Source organism: Cheilinus undulatus, linkage group 16 (assembly GCF_018320785.1).
Source record: "Cheilinus undulatus linkage group 16, ASM1832078v1, whole genome shotgun sequence".
Taxonomy (NCBI): Eukaryota; Metazoa; Chordata; class Actinopteri; order Labriformes; family Labridae; genus Cheilinus; species Cheilinus undulatus.
In genome coordinates, this window is record NC_054880.1 from 18,162,191 (window position 1) to 18,182,790 (window position 20,600).

General features: G+C 39.1%; 1 protein-coding gene across 2 annotated transcripts in view; it reads right to left on the bottom strand.

Annotated features, from left to right (window-relative positions):
* The window catches only part of rbms3 (RNA binding motif, single stranded interacting protein), a 468,933-nt gene extending 450,677 nt beyond the window's left edge, over positions 1–18,256 (bottom strand). For both annotated transcript variants that reach the window (XM_041809940.1, XM_041809941.1), the window contains exons 1-2: positions 18,041–18,256; positions 14,879–15,067 (exon numbers count right to left, since the gene is read on the bottom strand). In XM_041809940.1, the coding sequence (XP_041665874.1) occupies positions 14,879–15,052 (174 nt within the window). In that variant the 5' untranslated portion in view covers positions 15,053–15,067; positions 18,041–18,256. The remainder of the gene's footprint in view (positions 1–14,878; positions 15,068–18,040) is intronic.
* Between the last annotated feature and the right edge of the window lie 2,344 nt (positions 18,257–20,600).

Consider the following 20,600-nt stretch of genomic DNA (forward strand, 5'->3'; position numbering starts at 1 on the left):
TGGGAAGTTAATGGAATTTTACATGAAATCGCAATATGTCCTTATGCAATTTTGATATCGCAGAAGATGCAATATTTCTTTAACCTTAAATGTATTTTAAATCATCAGTTTAATACATTTTTCCAGTCAATTGCAATTCGATTTGTTTATACATTGAAAAAAGTAAAACAATGCTGTTGTAGGATTGATGTGATTTTTCGTTTTCTAACAGCCTAAAATTATTGATTTGTTCATTAAATCTAAATCTTCTAAATTATCTTAATGATTGAACCCTTTTTTTTATTTAAACTGGCAGCTGGACACCAAATTAAATTGGATAAATGTATTTTTATTGCATTAAGCCTGCTGTGCGCATGCGTATTCGTAACAACATCTCGTAGGTCCCGAGGGGATTCAAAAACACTTAATGCAACAGCAGCCATCACTTTCTGAGTGGCTCTCCCTCTACACTCCAGCACAGGCTTCCACTGTTGACCTAGGTGTCAAAATGTGACCGTTGTGGCCTGTTATGCCTGAATAAACGTTGAAAAGGACATTTTGAGTGCTGACCTTCCTGCTGCCAGTTTAGTTCAGTGGGTTACCCTGTTTACTTTTGACTGGGAGATTGATGGTTCGAATCCCAGTCACATCCTAAACTGTGGATAGAAGTGCCTTAAACATCAGGAAAGTGACATCCATTTCCTGCAAGAATCCTACACTACTGTTTTTTCAGCAATAAACTTCACAGGCATGTTTTGGGGACCTCTGAGACCAATCTAAACTTGTCTTAAAGGGCAAAATATGTCCCCTTTATTACATTTCTGCTCTCCCATTGGGCCAAAGTAGCAAGAGTTTTCAGGAAAAATGTGTTGAGTTGACTTTCAAGACTTGTGGGAGGCATGGCGCAGGACTTAGTGCTGTTGCCTCACAACAAGAAGGTTGCTGGTTCGCTTCCCAGTCTGGGCCTTTCTGTGTGGAGTTCCCCCCGTGCACGCATGAGTTCTCTTCGGGTACTCTGGCCTCCTCCAACCTTGAAAAAAATGCTCATTAGGTTAAATGGTGACTCTAAATTGGCTGGGACAGGCTCTCCCAGCTTTTGTAAAATGGTTGTATGAACTTAAACATTTTAAGTTCAAATGAGTGGAATTTTTATATTGATTGAGCTGAGCACTGGGTTTCTACATCCTCATGTCTTGTTGTTGTTTTGATTGAGAGACCCCTGGTGAATATGCTACACACTGCACGATATCAATGGATACTCTATTTAAGTTAAGGTGTTTTTTTTTACTGTTTCTGTTGCCTAAAAATAATAACAACACTTAAAGCATGAGAATTCCTCCTCTCATTCTGTCCACACTCAAGATTTTAGTCATAAACTAATTTAAGACAAGACTTTGTTTTGTGACTGCAAGAGCCACGTTTAATATGATCTGCCAGAAATGAGATCAATAAATATATTTCCTGGCATCATATGAAAGTCTTCTCAAAAATTCCATCCTGTGTAAACTAGGTTTGACTACTGCTAATGTAGCACATTTGGCAATTCTGCTCAAGTCTTCCTTGACCTTTCCTCCGCTGCCAAGTCATCACAGAGAGAGTGAACAGTTCCCAGCCTCGACACTGAGTCACACAAACCCAGAGCAACGCTCGTCTCCAAACAGCATGCACAGCAAAACATCAACAGGGTGCACGATTCATTAAAAAACTGAAAATGCAAGGGGCTGATTTATTTTTTTTTAAATCAGTGTGAAGGATTTTCCAGATGGCCTCCTAAACAGGGTGTTCTCATGCTTATGTTCCTATGCCAAATTGCTGGCCTGTAATTCAAGTCACACGTCCAACAAATATTTCATTATGCACTAAATAAAAGCACAACAGCACTAGTGTTTTTTTATTAATCCATTTATGGTTTCAATATTTCTTAGGATGAAGAGTGCCTTTATAAAACATCTCCTCTGTTTAAGTGCGGATGACATGATGACCACATTTACACAGTATAATTATCACCTTTAGTTTGACTGATTTGTTATTGATCATATTTATATTTTTGACGTACTATTGTAGGGTTCTCTAATTTTTTGCTAGTTTTTCTGCTGTGTCTGTTGCCTTCTATCTCTGTCTTTCTCCTTTGTTTTTATTACCCATTAGATTCAGGCAAATAGCCATCCACCAGTAAGTCTGATTCCTTTTGAGGTTTCTGCCTTTCAAAGTTTTTCCACAACATTTACACACATGCTAAAGTAGAGCTAAATTTATAGCTGAATTAGATCATTTAACTGCACTACTGTCTTTGTCTCACTATACATGCACTGCACAAGAATTAATTTGCAATGACACCATGCAAGATATCGCGATACTATGCTGTATCGATTTTTTCCCTCATACCTAGAATATGTCCACTTCTGGTGCAAAAGATGGCAATAGTTACTCTGGAACTTCCCTGTTGACCTCACTAGCATGTTAGCAAGCAGATAACCAGTGGTATATCAAACTGTGAAAAACATGGAAACACTTTATATCTTCATGCAATTTTACATGCTCTTCAGTGATGTTATAAAAGGAACCTTCTGTGTTGCATATTTTTAGTCTGATTTTGGCTTTTGCCAGAAATTTATTTTAGCTTGATTTCAGTTAGACTACCATGTTTACATGCATTCTAAAAGTCCTGTATTTGCTAGATCCTTTCTAATTGCATGTAAACATTCTCAACAGTTGCCAAGTGCGGGGCCACGATGAAGGCCACAAACCAAAAAAACAGAAAAGGATGGTGGCTACTTTAATTTATTTCACCTTTAGAGCATTAAAGTTAGTAAAATCAAACTAATGTAGATTAAGATACACTGTTAAGAGAAAATGCTTAACCATTAAAAAAAAACATTAGAGCTTCCATTGGCTGAGACAAATGGCTCAGAATTCAAGCGCAAACTGCAAAGAGAGTTGCTACTTGAAGATGATTACTGCTGCAATGCTGCCGGGCAAAAACCTTGTATCTCCATATTTCATTATTCTATTAATATTTTTCATACATCAGTGCTATAGGTCACCTTTTACCTCTGTTAATATGTTTAACAAATTTAAAGTAATAAAAAGTGTCAAAGAGATGCTGACTCTGACCATTCAGTGTTAAACTTAATTGGACAAATACAGCATTTTTTAATTCCTTGAGAACTGGTGATTTGGGATAGGAGGTTTTGGCCCGACGAGTGATATACTTTGTAAATCAGACCCTGCCGACAGAAAGCAAACTAGTGCAAATTGTGAAGCTATTTGCTCCCATAATTCTTTAGTCTATCCATCAGGGGGTTATGAGTCAAGATATTGTTCCAAGTGTCAAAACTAAGAAACAGCACACAGCCAAACACAGGCTTTATGTCCTAGGGGCCATATTTCACTTTATTTTTAGAATTTGTTGCAATTCAATTAAATCTGGACCAAGAGACAAATTTTGCCGATAGTTTCAACAAAAGTATGATACAACTTTGGTTACAGTTTGGCTGGATAAAATTATTGCCAAATAGTTTAACAAGCAAATTAAAGGTAAAGCTAGGTGCAGACATGATGACACATTTAAATCTTGGGAACAAATTCTACAGTCTAAACTCTAAAAACTGAAAATCTAGCAAAATCTCCCACCATCAAGTGCTACAAAGTTAACAAACATGGCTGTCGACAGGAAGGAAGAATTTGAGATATTTTTGGACTTTTTACCCAAAAGTCATGAGGAAGAAAACAAACTGTGGATGAAGTCATGGAGATGGTATAAGCCTAGAATGAACATGTTATGCCTTGAGTTAAAGGGAGTGACACTTGCCTTGCTGCAACTGGGAGGATTCCTTCTTCAGTAAACTTGTTTCCCAATTGGCGATTGTTTTGTTTCACACAGAGTGCATGTTCAGCTGCCCTGGGGTTCCCTCCCACATGTTTAATATTTAAGCTGCAATGATCTTCAGAGCTCTTTACACACCTCATAGCACAGTGAAATCTGGTAGGATAACCATGAGAGCTATTAATAAATCACATCTTTGCTTACTTTTGTCAGACAGAGGAACTTCAGACAGAAAATGTCCCAATTAGTTTGTAGGGTCAGTCCCTCTTAACCTCTACCACTTATCTTCTGGTGACTTTTTTGAGAAGAAGCTACTGAACTTCTTAACCAAACAGCTGAATGTTTTTAATGCCATTTGTAAACATAAAGGTCAACTGGGTAGGATGTTAAAGTTAGGCAGGGTTCTAGTCATGACTGGTGATTCTGCTGAGTCCAATGAGCCCCTCAGGTCATCTGTGTCGAGGGGGGATTAGGAGTGCTCGGTGATCCCATCAGAGCAATGTGTCACCCGCACCATGTCTTACCACAGAGCCGCACACTCCAGCGAGCACTGATCCCCTTAACTGACTCTCAGTGGGCCCAGGAACTAAGGCAAGCTGACAGCAGGGCTATTTTAGTGCAGAAATCGTCCCTGTTTGGACGGGGCCAACGACAGACAGAGATGGCAGGGGCCCATGCCATCGCTCTCCATTAGAGAGAATGAGAAACACGGTGAGGAGCCCAGTTTGCCACTTTGCAGAAGAGAGCAACCTTTTGCTGGTGACAGCTCCCAGAAACGGATGAGGGATAAATGTGTTGTGACAGTGGCTAATAAGGTCTCTGTGATCTGCTGGTAGTGTCTGGGTATGTGTGTCTCTGAACGTGTGTGGCTATGCAAGCACTGATGTTTCATCTTTGTTTAAACTGAGAGTTTGCTTTAAACAAAACAAGTAAAATGCACCAATGAGAGATAAATAGACCACCCAAAAGAGGTTGTGTTTTGATGCACATTTGACATGCTTGATCATCCTCTCCCTCTATTATTTGACAGAGTAAAGAGCCAGTGGATTAAAATAGCAGCAGGAACACAAATAATGTCTCTACAAATAGCTAGAGCTGGCCATAAAACACAATAAATAGCAAACCAGGCGCACTGATCAGCATTCCCACTGCATAAAGGATTGATGTTCAAAATGCAGCAGCATTACTGCTTGTGCAGAGTTATCAAATTCAAAAATTAAGTTACAGAGAAAGCTGAGGTAAGCATCCAGTCAGTGATCACAAATAGTGCAAAGGATTAAAAAAACAATCAGTAATGCTTTCGCACCTTCTCACTAATGATAATCCGTCCCTAATACATGAGATCATGGACTAAAGCGTGATCTTGGTCACCAAACTAGGTGCTAACCCAATTACTTCCTGCTCTAGAGAGAGCTGGTACATTATACCTGACTCACCTGACAGGAGGACAGTGTGATCAGTGGGAAGCTTCAGCAAAGTTTCTACTGTCTAATGGGATGGATATGCCGACATTTTGGCTGAACTTTTAGTGCAGTGATTAGTGCAACAAATTGACTTATGTTAAAATGTTCAAGAATAGGACTTAGTTATGGACATATTTGGACTGTTAGATGTATTAGAAGAGCAATAGTTGATTTAAATGGCCTTTTCTACTTAAGACATTTTGATTGTCATATAGCAGTAGCAGTAGCATTTGGTACAATTGTTGCACCATGCTCGAGGATGTTTGCCACCCCCAAAGTTTGCCTGCTCTCCCTTGCCCAAGCATACTTGCAAATATACACAGTCCAGTAAAGTATGGGGTGGTTTGCACATAGTTGGTTTACAAATCCTACAAAAAGAAGCAACAACGGCAATCACTCATAGCATCATCTGGTCTACTTTAGTATAAGTTGTGTGCAAACAGTGGAGTTCAACCTGCTATAATGGGCGTTGTAATTATTTTTGAGACACAGACAGTGATCCTCTTTCTACTTCCACATCTATTCTGCAGCTAAGAGAATGAAATGGGCCCGTTACTGTGTGGGTACAACAGTTTTTGAAGTGACAAGAGACATTCAGAATTGCCAATACGACTTGTCTCACAAACAAGTCCCCTGTACTCAAGCATGGTTGCATTCAGATCTCTTGCATACCATGATTGAGTGCACGTGAATCATGAACAAGACCTCCACTTTAAACACGCTCGGGCAGAGTGCCAGAGTCAGGTACACTCAAGTGTACTTGGATCCAAGCCCAGGTCCCTAACTTAAAACACCTTTAGTCTCCCAATAAGCCAACACAAGCTAGCATGCACAATCCAACTCCATGGAACTAGCTTCACTGAACTGCTTACAGTGTCACAGAGTAATCTACTAGGGTAAATGGACTTGAGCTTGTATTAGGGTCTGGTATTGTTTAGGTTTTTTCTGATACTGGTGCTAAATTCATACATTTTATATGTTACCAGTGCCTAAACAATGCTTGAATCAGTGCTTTTGAAAGAAAAAAAAATTGGCGGGAGAATAAAAAGCTGCATAGCATAACTGATTCACAACTTTATCTTACAAAGATCTCAGCAGAACATTCAATAAGGAAAGGAAACTATTTAATGTAAGTGAAGTAATGTGACAGTCAAAGTGACTACTTGTAGGAAAATGCTAGCCAATCAGAGAGAAAAAATCAGCAGATGGTGTCACAATTAAAAGACATTCATGCTAAGCAAAAATAAATGAGGGGATATAAATCAAGAAAATTCAACAAAATATTTCTTGCCTTTCATTTGGGGTGGCAAGGTCTCAAAATTAAGTATCATATCATGTTGTAATTTGGTTCTGTAGGTATCACGTGTGTTGGCACTGGTACGGCTTTACCAGATACAACATCCCTAACTTGTATACTAGTTGAGTGACACCTCAAAGTGCCTTTACACTGCATATCACACCTATTCATTCACACCCATTCACTCCACATTCAAACACTGATGGCAGAGGTTTCTATGTAGAATTGGCCATTAGTATTAGCTAATACTATTCAAATGCATCCACATACATTTACAGGCCACTGATGCAGCAGTGGGAGCAACTGGAGGTAAATTGTCTTACTCAAGGACACATGGACATATGACTTTGGAAACTGGGGATCAAACCCACAACCTTCCAGTTACAAGACGACCAACTCTAACTACTGAGTCATCGTCGCCTCAGTATACTTCTCAGATTTCTTTTTTTGTGAAGAGTAAGAACTTTTTAACTCAAGTGATCTGCACTGTTTCTGTTTCTCTCCTTCCTGCTGGCACATAGCTGCATGCCAGTGGAAAGTAAACTGAGCAGTGTTAATGCACCTCGCCTTGTTACTAAGCCAAAGAGATGGCAAAGAGGAAAGTATAACACTGTGGAATTATCACCCTTGTGTAAAATTTGACACTGGACAAAAACAATTGCAACATCATGGTAAAATGTGAGTCCAAAATCTCTTGTTGCTTTAACAGATGTGCCACAGAGCCCTTTCAACAAGGTGCGAAGAGTTATGCACTGCCTGGGCGCAAAGCTTATGTGTATTACCATAGGCCTCTACTCTGTTTGTTGTCAGACTGTGAACATTTTAAAAAGATAAAGGTAACCATGGCTGTTATTTTGTTATTTGTCTGCAGAGTTACCATCAGTCAATGATGCTCAGCATTGGCATGATTATTACTCTATCTTCACACATTCAGCGCTATTCAAAATAGGTGTTTTCCTCGAAAATGTTAAGTCAAAGTCAGTTAAGTACTTCTGTCTGTCAGACTGAACCAGGAAAGCTATAAACACAGCCTCTTTCAGTCTCAATGCCGTAAATTGCTTCATCACAATTTGACCCTGAGACAGCTGATACAGGCATTAAAAATATGTTTTCTTTTGTAGGGGGAGGAAACAGTGTAAACCTGAGTCTATTGCGTGTTCAAAACTCCTTCTAATATATTCGACGTGCATATTACAGCTTTTGCTCCATGCTGTTTCAGGTAAACTGGAATATTGATGAAGCTCTGCTTTAGGACTCCTGCAGGGGCTCTCTGCACACTCCTGGGCTGCTCCCTCCACAACCCATCAGCCCACCTCCACTACCCCTTCATATCCGGAGGATGGGGTGAGGGATCGATGGCATGCCGGGATGCTATTAGAGCTGAGGCAGCCAGGCAGCCACAACTTCAAAAGCAAAGTGTGGGAGGAGAAATAACACAAGGTAATTATCCGGGCCCTGCTAGCTAGCACCGAGGTAATCTGTGGACTGGAGGACGAGGCGGCGGGGGCTGTGGAGGTGGTGTTCAGGATGTCTCTACGTATTTACCTCACTCTGCTCACTCCTGCAATGCTTACAGAAAAAAAAGTTAACATATGACACCTTGCTGTTCATTTTCTCCTGTTATCTACTGTTTTGAACTCAACATCTTTATTCCAATCATCCAGCCTGCAGCAGATCTCTGCTGGAGTTCAGTGAAATAAATACTTGCATAAAGTTCATTGAGAACATATTTTTATGGTAAAACTGCTGACTAGTTTGAAACTTTACAGGCATGGCCCTGATGCTGTTTTAAAAACGGGAAAAAGTAATCACAGCTCAACCTGTCACACTGTAACCATAGCCAAATTGCCTAGCAAGGTGAGCAGCCATCTGCTTTTGCAGTTATCTCAGAAGTCATGATGAGGGAGAATGCATTAGGCAAAAACTCAAAAGAGCAGCTGGATGACAAGTCATCCCAAAGTCATGAAAAGTTCCACTTATCAGGCTGCAGCTCACATGAGTTGATTTCACTGGTTAGCAAATTCAGCCAAATAAAAAGCTGAGGAGCACCTGTATGGCTTTTAATTTCCTGATCACTAATTTGGAAGTGTACACAAATTTTTCATCCAGAGTAATTTAATATAATTTGCCTCCCCTCTTCCTGAATGTTTCTCATTTGTGTAATCAAATATAACAGCAATAATGACTGGTACAACTATTCAACTCCACACAGAACAGCCCAATCCTCCAATGACTCATTTGTAATGGAAAGACAACACAAATTATCACAGCGAGGGAAAGATCAGTCTGTTTTACACACACATAAGAGATGGAAAAACTGTAGACATAGTGTGCACAAGCAGACATAAACACACTCACACATGCTCTTAAAATAGAGAGCAATTATAAAACTGCAGGATCAGCGAGCTAACTCCTATGTGAAGCTATAGGCTTTGTGCTCGCTGACTTATTTCAGCTTCCATTGCAGGTAATGAGTTAAAGGTCAGTAGGTTGTTATGACTCCAATTAGAGCAACACTTCAAATCAGCGCTGAAGCTCATCATGTGTGGTAGCTGGCTGATGCTTTGAGATCCCAACAAAGCTAATTGCAGCATAATGAGCACAAACCAGTGCTCCTGCACTGACGGATGCTCCCAGAAATAATCCCCCGGGGTGGTCAGGAGGTCATGTATGGAGCTTCGATTAGTGTCACGGATCAACACATAGGTCAGTACAGTTAGGAGGGGCAGGGGTTGTGGTCGAAGTGCAGGGTCAGCAGCACATGAAAGAAAAAGTCCAACTGATCTTCCTTGAGTGTTCTTTACTGAAATATATGCTTTCTCCTGGGAAGAGATTAGCAATTTATTTACAATTTTGCACTAACATTTTAGGCTTGAAATATTTTCTTATTTTCTGATGTGTAAGTCCCTAGTACATTAGTGTGCTTTGTGTATTTTGTCTGGACTTATCTTGTCTTCAATATGTGTTTGAAGATAGGCAAAATGACTGCAGGTTTTCAGTTGCTCTGAAAAATATGGAGCTGCTGACAGTTCTGACAGTCTGGCTAGTTGCCATCACCGCAAATGGACCTCTGGAAGACAGAGGGCTAACTCGACTCTCTTATTTTGACATTATTGGACAAACGGGATAAAGTCCCTATCTACTATTTCGAACAAAAAATAAATACACATACATAAAATCTAGGGATGGGCATTCACAGTGATGTCAATATTTGAGAACTCCCATTATCTTAAGAAAACATATACACACTGGACATTGGCCTCGTAATGGTCCACTATGTTTTCTGTATTGGAACTCTCATCAGTACCAATCAATCAATCAGTCTGTATTTGTATAGAGCCAATTCAAAGCCAGTTATCCCAAGGCACTTGGAAAGGTTTGGTGCGTTTACATCCAGGTGTAGTGTGTCTCCGTTTGTTGTTGGAATGAAAGGTGGAAGTGGCTCTTCAAACTTAGTATATTTTGTCTGACATAATTGCACTTATTTACATAAGATTTTGACTTCTATTTGTATTTGAACATTTTAATACTGTGGTTTTTGGACAGCGGATCAGCTCTTTACCCTTCAGGGCCCCTTGAGGAAGCATAGGACTTTGCAAATCCAGTCTACATGTTGATGTGGAGAAGGCTTACAATTGTATCCCACAGGGGGTAATGTGGGGGGTACTGCTGATTATAATGGTTTCTTCAGCCGGGGGCTCTGCCGTAAAACAATGGCTTGCTCCCTCTAGTTGGGTGTCTTTGGAACAAGTTAATGAGTACAAGTATCTTGGGGTATTGTTCACAAGTGAATGTAGAATGGACCGTGAGATTGAAAGGTGGATTGGTGCAGCATCTGCAGTTTTGCAGACTTTATACTGTACTGTCAGCCAAAAGACAAAACTCTCAATTTACCAGTCGATCTACGTTGCAACTTTCCTCTTTGGTCGTGAACTCTGGGTAATGAACGAAAGAATGAGATCGCAGGATTAAACAGTGGAAATGAGATTCGTCAGGAGGCTGTCTGGGCTCAGCCTTAGAGATCGGGTGAGGAGCTCAGACACCTGAGGGATCCTGAGGTAGAGCTGCTGCTCCGTTGCTTTGAAAGGAGCCAGTTAAGGTGGTTCAGGCATCTGATCAGGATGCCTCCTAGTCACCTCCCCGTGGAAGTCTTCCAGGCACTTCAAACTGGAAGGAGACCACAGGAGGGATAACATATCTCTTCTGGCCTGGGAACCCTTCAGAATCCCACAGGAAGTGCTGGAAAATGTTGCTGGGAGGAGAGATATCTGGGTGGACTTGCTTAGCCTACTGCCACCACAATCCTGCCTGGATAAGAGGAAGAGACTGGATGGATGGATGGATGGATGGATTTATGGATTTAATTCTTCTCCTTAACTTTGGGGCATTTATATTACCAATTTATACATACATTAACTGTAAAATGTTTACAGTCATCAGAGATAAAGACTTACGTTTATCACTGTTTTACTCATTTATCTATACCGATTAAAATACTGCATTTTCACAGAAAGATTTTCATTTTTGATGTAAATGATTTCAAATATCAGTTATCAGTTTCATGTGCAATTAAAAGAAAAAAGTAACACAATTTTCGGATACTATGCACCACTACTGAAAATCATTTTCAACACTAAGATCTCCACAGCTGGCAGATAAAACCAGAACCAAGAATATCAAAAGATTAGGTGCTCACTGTAGAGCAGTGGTTCTCGACTGGTGGGTCAGGATGAAAAGTAGGTCAAGAAGCCCTTTTCAGTGGGTCACAAATGTGTGCCAAAATGTCTGTAAAACTTTTGTGAAAATGCTTGTTTTGTCTTGTTTCTCTGTTTTGTTACATCTTTTCTATTGTCTGGGGTCCAAGCTATTTTATCATTCATTAAACTAATCTGATTGGTCGAAAATTTCAGAAATATTTGTTGCAGTTCCACTTTTTTGGAGTTGACCGTGCATACTGAGGCTCAACCAGATGAGAACAACTGCTGCAGAGTACGTCACTCGCAAACTACAGTTAAATCACTTCAAATCTGAGGCATTTTTGCCCCTGGATGTTCACATTGTGGAGACAGATTGTCTAATTTAACGTTGCAGCTGACTTTCTCAACCTTTAAGCAACAGCCTGCTGGACTCTGGAAGAATTCATATAACACAGTGGGTCTGACCCTGAGCCCACTGGTCAGACTGTGCCACCTCATCCTCTGTGATGAATCACTAATAAACACCAGGGCAGGACACAGAAGAGCGCCCTTTAACAAGGCCAAAACACTGGTCCACTACCATCAATGACACCTTGATAAATTTACTCTCCAGACTGATCAATGACAGCATGGCACCAGGAGCTGGCCTGCCAGCCGGCTGGTCAGGCAGTCCCAGGCTCACATACCTTAAACTGCAGCAGACTTTGACTCTGCTGTAAGATAACTTATAATTTCATAACAAGTATAATAAGTGCTGCTTCAGTAGACAACACAAGCAGACATTTAGTGTCAATATTAGGCTTAAAGAGCGTAACTCTTAAGTCCAATTGCAACTTTTTAATGCTGATTGTTAGAGTCAATGGAGTGAAGCAACCAGGAAACCCTGCAGTGTGTGTTTGTGTTTAAATGTGTGAGTGTGTTTGTTTCATTGAGCCAATTACATCTGAGAGAGGAAGAGATCTCCCCTCCAGCCCTTTGTAGTGAGTATTGAATTTTCCTACAAAATGTCTAAGGTATAGGATTTCTGTGAACTGTTCAAAGAAGCTTAAAACCTCCAAGTTCTCCTTTAATTTTACTTGTTATAGCTAGTTTTGCCATGCATCATGGGATACAATATCTTACTGTAGGCAGGTATAAAAAAGCTTTATGTTTTGCATTCTTCTAAGTCTACTATACAGAAAATTAATGCAACCATGGAAGGAAAAAATCCCAATTTTCACCAGCTGATAATGCATTATTAACTTTAAAAAGATGAGGAAAGTTATAGAAATGCCCAAAAATCAGTCTTTAAATCCTATGTCACAAATATGGCATTGGTACAAAGTATCCAATTTAAAATACTGGCAACTTGATTCAGTGTGTCTCTGTTCTTATAAAACAATACGAAAAATAGAAAAGAAGTCAATTGTAGGACATTAACAACAGGAAAAGAAACAGAAGAAGAAAGCAGGATGTGAGGGATAGCAGCGAGAAGATTTGAGAAATATAGCATAAATGAGTTTAAACTAAAACCAAACTGAACTAATAAATATCAATCATCACAGTATTACTGCATCATAGTTGGTTTGTCATGGGTCACAAATTGCATATCATATCATTATGGTATTGTAGCATAACATTGCATGTATTACATTGTATCTGACTGTATTATATCAACATGCATCATATCTTACAGTAACGTATCTTATCGTAAAATACTACATCAAATTTTATGGTATCATATCTTCTCACAACATGGTGACTCTTATTGCACTGTATCATATCCAAACTTATTGTACCTTAGAGTTCTATCATATAGTATACTATATCATAATGTATTGCATCATCTCCTACTCTATCTTGTTGATTGTATGTTATCATTTCCTTTATATCACAGCACTGTACTGTAACAGATCGTTGTATTCTATCATATCAAAACTGATCTTCTCACATGGTATCATATCCTATTGTATCAAATAATATTGTACTGTACCGCATCGTGCTGTATCGTACCATGCTGTATTGTGCTTTATCATATAATTTGTTATTGTTTCGTATCGTATCAAATCACATTGCATCACTTAAAAAATCATTGTATTATATTGCATCATATAGTTGGGGTTTGCTCATGCTCAGCGTGCTCAGCACCGTGAGGGAAGTTGTCCACTAAGTTGGTCACCTCCTGCCAGTGGCAGTGATTGTCCACCGTTAAGGGTGGTGTGCTGACTTTTCAGGGGACACTAAAGCTCTGGGTCTGTCTCTGTGCTCCATCCTTGACGTAAGGCACCTGACAGTGCCGTAAGTGTTAAATGACTCTCTTCCTCTTTTCAAATCCAGACTCAAAACTTTTTTACCTGTTGTTTTATTGTTTTTTTCTTTGACTCTGTAAAGTCTCCTTGAGTGCTGAGGAAAGAATTAATAAAATAAAATATATGATTATTATTCTTATTAAATGGAAGACCGCAATCATTATTGCACCATGTCAATAATTAAAATTATACATACTTCAAATTTACACTCAAAGTAAATTTGAGGTATGTAATTTATAACCAGAAATTTATGAAAGTGGCATAATTTTAATTAAATTGCACTTCAGACCTCCAGTATTTTTGGGGTGTGTACTAAGAATTACTATTCAATTTGTATAAAGGTTTGCTTTTTTTATAGTAGATGTTCTGAGCAGAGATGACAATACCCTACATTAAGAATGCTTTTTTAAAAATACACAAACACAATCAATGACAAGATTGAATACTTCTGAGCAATAATCCAGCCATTTGACAAACTACTATAAATAACACAATGACATTATTTCACTTTTTCAATAGAGTTGATGTTAATATGTCAGAAACCCCCCTTTCCTCACCAAGACGAAGCCCCTTAAGGGTTATGTGTTACTGTTTGTTCAGAAGGATTCAAAATTGATACAGCAAGCCGTGACAAGAATCCCATTCACAGCTGCCAGCAGCATTCAGTCCCGTCATCCAGTGAATGTTTTGGTATATCTGTTCTGTTTATTCTGCCGCTATCTCCTCTCTGCTCTGAGGCCTATAGAGCCTCTCGGTCTGATTGACAGAAAGAGGTTCAAGCTCCTGCAAGAGAAGCATGATTGACATCCCTGAGATGGATGAGAGCCAGCAAAGATTTTACTGTCACTCTTTGGACGTGCAGAGGGCTCCAAGACAGCAGAAGGTCAATGTTCTTGAGAATTAGCGCTCGCACATAAAGACTGCACAAGCTAATTTATATAAGAAATAAGCCCTTCTAAATCTGCATATCATAGCTGTGGTTTTTCATATGTGCTGTGAGGTATGCTTGCAGTGGCAGCGTAGAAAACATTACCTACTTCCTTTTAAAACCACTAAGACCAGAATGTAGGCTACCTACAGTTTCACTTTTTCTTGCAAATGGTCCATCAGTAGCAGGATTACCCATACACCTCTGCACTCATCACTGCGTACAACAAGCAGTCAACAATGCTTTTTAGCACTCCTAAAGACAACACAAGCAAAATCCTCTATGTCAACTTTTGGGAAATATCCCCAAGATGAGCTCAACAGACAGGATCTCATCACTCAGCACAAACGTGGAGACACACCCTGACACACATAAAGCAGCTGCAAATGCAACAACTAACCTTTTTGTCGTCTCTCTGGCTTGCTAACTGTCCATCCCTGCTGTGGTTGTCCACGGACGGCCTACTGCAGGTATCCGTCTCTTTGTCGTCCACTTCGTTCTGCTGATTGGCCCCCGACCGAGGAGAGCCTAGAGGGCGGGGCTCCGGCTGCTGAAGGCCACTCTGGACCTCCATCTTCCTCTGCTGTGCCTTGATGAGAAAGACAAGATTTAAAGCAAGTCACTGCAAAGAAGCCATGTTTTTTTTCTTAAAACCAGATCATCAAACCCATTGACTCTTGTATACTTCTTTCACTTTGCTGCTAGCTTTCGCTGATGTGCAGGAGGAGTCTGGAAATGATGGTTATACTTTAAAAGAAACTTTATTGAGGAGTGGAAACCTTTAAACCTAATACTTATTTTACATTTTAGTCTTGCAAAGATTGCAATGTGCCCATTTTCACTACAGTGAGAAAACTTAGATGTGAAAGAATCAACAAAAATGTAACCATGAAAAGAAAAATTATTGGTACTTTAAAAGCATCATCTAGAAGAAAGTAAGACAACATAAAATCAGAGATAAGCAAAAATATCAGATCTTAATGTAAAGTTTTTCTATATCTAGCTATATTTACATACAAGAGACATCATTTGCATGTGTTTTGTCTTCATAATTATAGCCTATGCCTACAAGGCTTTAGCCCCTCATAATAATAAACTTTATCTCTGTGTCCAAGAGACCAATCTTTGAAAAAGAAACACATCAGAAATCTTGTACCAGCATAAGCCCAATGATAATTTATGTTTTTGTCTGGCGTTACTTTTTATCAAAACCTGTATCTTTATATTAAATTATGCAGAGAGGTTTAAAAGAATCTGGTGTTTAATATCTCCTGCATCATGAGTCATCCACAGAACAAGGAACTGTGGGAACGCAGCATTTTTTTTTTTTTCTTTTTTTTTTTATAAAAGAGGCTCACTGTCCTGGTATGGGAAAGTAAGCACATAACAGAATAGTATAATGTATTTGTTATCACTGCACAGAGTGTTCACAATGCACTGACCTAATTCACACAGATATTTTCATCTGTCATAGCAGAAAAAGTGGAAGCAAAGGTGTGATACATGACATAATGACATTGTAGGGGATTTAGAAAAGCCAGAATCAGGTTTCTGATCTATTTATCGACATGGCTCACTGAGAGTCTTCATGGAGCTGTGCCATCATTGAAAAAAATTTGGTTTCCCTGCCATGACAAGTCAAAATGCCAGTTGCCTTTGTTTATTATCCCAGAAGCTGCACAATATGTTGATCCTGACCTCAAACCTGCCTCTGACAGTGCTTGATCAACACCATTTTTTCTTTCATATAGAGTAACCACTATAACTGTTTAAAGTTTGTTATTGTTGAGCAACATACAGGTCAGATTCTGAAAAGTCTATTTAACCTTAATAAGCTCCACGATAAAAGATAACAAAAAGAAAACAAGGAACATGAGCATGCAGTTTAGGATTAAAAGTTCTTCTTCTTACAGCTATGATGAATTTATTGCACAAGAAAAAGAAAAAGCAAAGGAAAATAAACAATCAAGTGTGGAAAGAGAATAAGAAAATCAAGTAAAAGTACAGTTGGTTTAATTGGAATTTGTTTTGGTAGAAGTTGCTGATTTATAAATCTACTCAGTAAAAGGAAATTATGATTCATTAAAAGTTTTCTCAAAGTTTGATACTCAGGCAGGTTGGGGTAGAAAGTAAAATAAGATATTTCATTTGGTAGGAGTCTCACTGTACCGTACATTTTTCTCACAGACTGCTCATCTTTTTTTCAAAATCATCTTTTTTAATAAACAAAGTCTGGCAGTTAACGTTATAAAATAATCAAATTGCAAACATTACAGACTTAGCAACATTTTATGCATTTAAAAGAGACAAAGGTCAGAGGTCTAATCTGGGATTAGATGATGTACAGACCCAATGTAGCTAAATTAGCTTTAGCACCTGAGCTTTAGGGATACATAGTTACAGCTACCATAGCTATGTACATAATGTACCTACATATCTTATATAGCTGCTTTGTGAGCTTAGCTTTAGCCACATAGCTACGTAGCTCTGTAAGCTATGTAGCTCCGTTATCATAGCCAAGTTTGAGTAGTATAAACATTGCCAGAGTGTTGAAGCATGTGTACTGTTAGCTGCATTATGCTGTCCTATGTGGTGAGTTTATTTTCAACAAGCATAAGCTCATTTTAATGGTATGTGCTACCATGTGATATATTTGTGAGAGCTTCCACAAATAAATATTTTTGTGCCAGTTTCACATGAATGACCATAGCTTGAACTTCGGGTACTTCACCCAAAATATACTAAAGTAAAAATGAAACTACTCAGTTAATGGAGGCCTATTTCATCACTTTCAATTCCTGCAAACGACACAGCAGGAATAAACACAGTAATATGAAGTCACCTTGTCCGGAGGACAGATCTAAAACTATTCGTCTGAAATCAGCTCTGGCTGATGTTTAGCACCGAGCTGCTTCATTTTGCATTCTGGGGACATCAATAAGTTATGAGGTCAGTTAGCTGATGAGCTGTCCCATAAATACATGTCATGAAGGACCTTTTAGGTTCCACTTTAACACAAATGCAGCACAATACCAGCCGCGAGACAGGCAACAGAACGTGGCGCCTTCACATCACAGGTAAACGCACCTGCTGGCATGAGTTAATTAACCCCTGTGACGAACCCTCATCTAGCCGATGAAACATAACTGACAGCAAAAGCTTCTTTTTAGACTCGTAGTAGGCAAGCTAACTATAAGATGTGTTTCTGTTTTAAATGTTTAATGCCTGTCCTGGGGTTGGTCTCCTACTAGGGAAAAACATATTAGTAATGAATGTTGCTAAACGGTCAAAAGTTGGCTCCTTTGAGTTGCTATGCGTCCGCCACTGCCTCCAATTCGCGCTCGCGGGCAAGTGAAGCTTTGGATACAGTTGGACCTTGTAGTGAAAACAAGTAAGAACTCTGTTAACTCGTGTTAAACTGGCTTGGAGTGACTTGTTAACATATAAACGTTGTCGCCGCTAACAGAGCTCTTAGCGCCTTTTCCGTGATATTGCAGCACCTAAACAGTGTACGGCGGTGTCTCACTTAACGTAAGCAAGTCTCAAAAGAAAGCCCAAATACCTCTGTCACTTCTCGGGCTCCTCGTTATAGAAGCATATCAAGAGGAAGATGCAGTAGTGCAATTTGCTTTACATCTCTGTGGTTGCTGTGACGAGGAAAACCTCGAGAGTCTGGGGCAGAACAACAGGCAGCCGGTTCATTTAGCTGTATAAGAAGTTATTCCGTCAAAAAACGGTAGAGAGGTTAAAAGACACTTCATTCACCAACGAGGAGGAGGCAGTACACGGTGTCAAAGCTGCACAACCAGCCGCCGCTGCTGCTGTCACGGCGGGCGTGTCCCCACGAGCTGTCACCAAACAAACCCTCCTCCCGGTTACCGCACGAGCCCGTGTCAAAAGTGGTGCCTTCAGGTGATACTCGAAATATCCCGAGTCCAAGTAGTTAAACGTCGCCACTGCTTCTTAAAGGGAAAATCTTCCTTTCTATCTCAAAACTCAAATTAAAAACGACCTGTTTCTGCACAGGGGACAAACATTTCTTTATTTTGCTGTAGCAAAAGTTTAGTAAATTGGATGTTGTTTTTCCTGTTGTTCTGCTTACATTATTTAAATAATTATTTAAAGCCTAGAACACGGAAACAAGGCTTTTTTTCTGTAAGCTGTTATATAGATAACATAATATTGACAATTTTGCACTTTCTGCTTTAGAGAGGGGAGAGTCAGTAGTTCCTTTGGGTCATAGTTCTTCCAAATAAGGCAAACTAACACAAAACAATACAACCCGTATTTTACATTTCCAAACTATAGTAGTGCATTGTTTAATAAAACATAAATAAATGAAAAATATTTATCAAAAAGAAGGCTTGCTAAATGGTCAATCTTTAATAATTCCAATAGCTTGTGAAAGCAGCTCTACTACCATGGGAGGAGCTGACCTACCCTGTGGAGGTGAGGTTAACCCAGGCCAGTTATAGCTGAAATTAAAGAGTATTGTTTTGTTAAGAGGATATTAGGGGTGAAAAGTAACTCATTACATCTACTCAAACTACTGTAAATGAGTAGTTTTTCATGTAGTTGTAATTTTTGGGGTATATTTTGAAATCAGTATTTCTACTGCCATGTAAGTAAGTTTTATCTAGTAACTGTACTTTTACTTGGGTACAATACCCCTGTAGTTGTTCCACAACTGTTGACTACCCAGTAGCACATAACAGGTGATTTTTACTCCCAAAGTGTAATTTTAACTCCATTCTGAGTGAAATGATCTGCAGTGTAGTAGTTATTACACAGTGTTGATCCATCATTGTTAGGTCTCTTCTATAAAGAGTCAATCTAAACTCTGCTCACTGCAAGTTCAAATCTGGGGGAACATCTGGGCAGAGTTTCCCTGCATGCCCTTGGGCAGAGTGTTACTGGTGTTTAACTGTGGTTGTTTCCTGTTATACAGTGATCCCTGCTTGGGTTGTTTTGCTCATGCTTCTGGTGGATTGTTGTTACTTTTAATGTGAGACACATTTGCACCATGTTTGAAGTTATCCACTACGTTCATCTTCCCACCTATGACTTTAGGAGCTCCTAAGGATGCGTAGTCCATATTCTTCATCAGTATGTATTGCCTTGTAATGAGTTTGACTCCCTGCTTTGTTCTTGCCAGAAGAGACCCAACTTGCCACAGATTTTCAAGAATAACTGCAGCTCTGTCACACTGTGAAATATTTAACACTTTCAAGCTAGATGTAGTGTGGATGCATATGGACTCTTTTAGAGTGTCAAGTTTAACTCTATATGAGCTTAATTAACAGTGTCAAATTTTCTGTGTATTTTACTTAACTAAAGAGGTGTGACTTTACCTGAACAACCTGGTTGGAGGTATGTTCTCATGTAAGATCATATTTTACTGTACAACTCCTCGGCAACTTCTCATTACTCAGAAGTTAAAGTGAACTTTAAACAAGATACTTTTTACTTTTACTTGAGTAGACTTATAGATCAGTGCTTTTACTTTTACCCAAGTCAGTTTTGAACAGAGTAACTGTAATTTTACTTGAGAACAACAATCATGTACTTTTGCACTTTTAGAAGATATTTATACTGAAACCTGCAGTTGGCAGAAGAAATTTTGCATTAAATGTAATAGCTGCATTAAAAAGGAAAATACATGTTGTGTGCATGAGTAAATTCAGGAGAAAAATATTTTACACATCAAATTATATCTGAAATAGGCCCAAATCACAAAAATTGTAACATTTGTAGGTAAAGTTATACCATTAATGACATGTCTACAACTATAGACTCCTTTAACACAATATTAAAAAAGTGATTTGTGAGGTGGTTTATATAACGGCGTTTAAAATAGCCACACTGACCTCTTTGGTTCATCTTGGTCTCCCTTTTGGGGATTTCATTGGCTTGGAACCGACTGAGGAAAAAATGTTGATAACACCAGTAAGCCTCACTGATGGCCACAAGGTGGCAACATAAACTCACTAACCACTTAGCAAGAAGAGGCACATTTCAGCTCTCTTGGTCTTAATTTGTATGGATGATATTATAATACCCCAAACACTCACTTTTTCAAGACTTAGCCTAGTTTGATTCTTGATTGATGTAGCTGCTTTGTT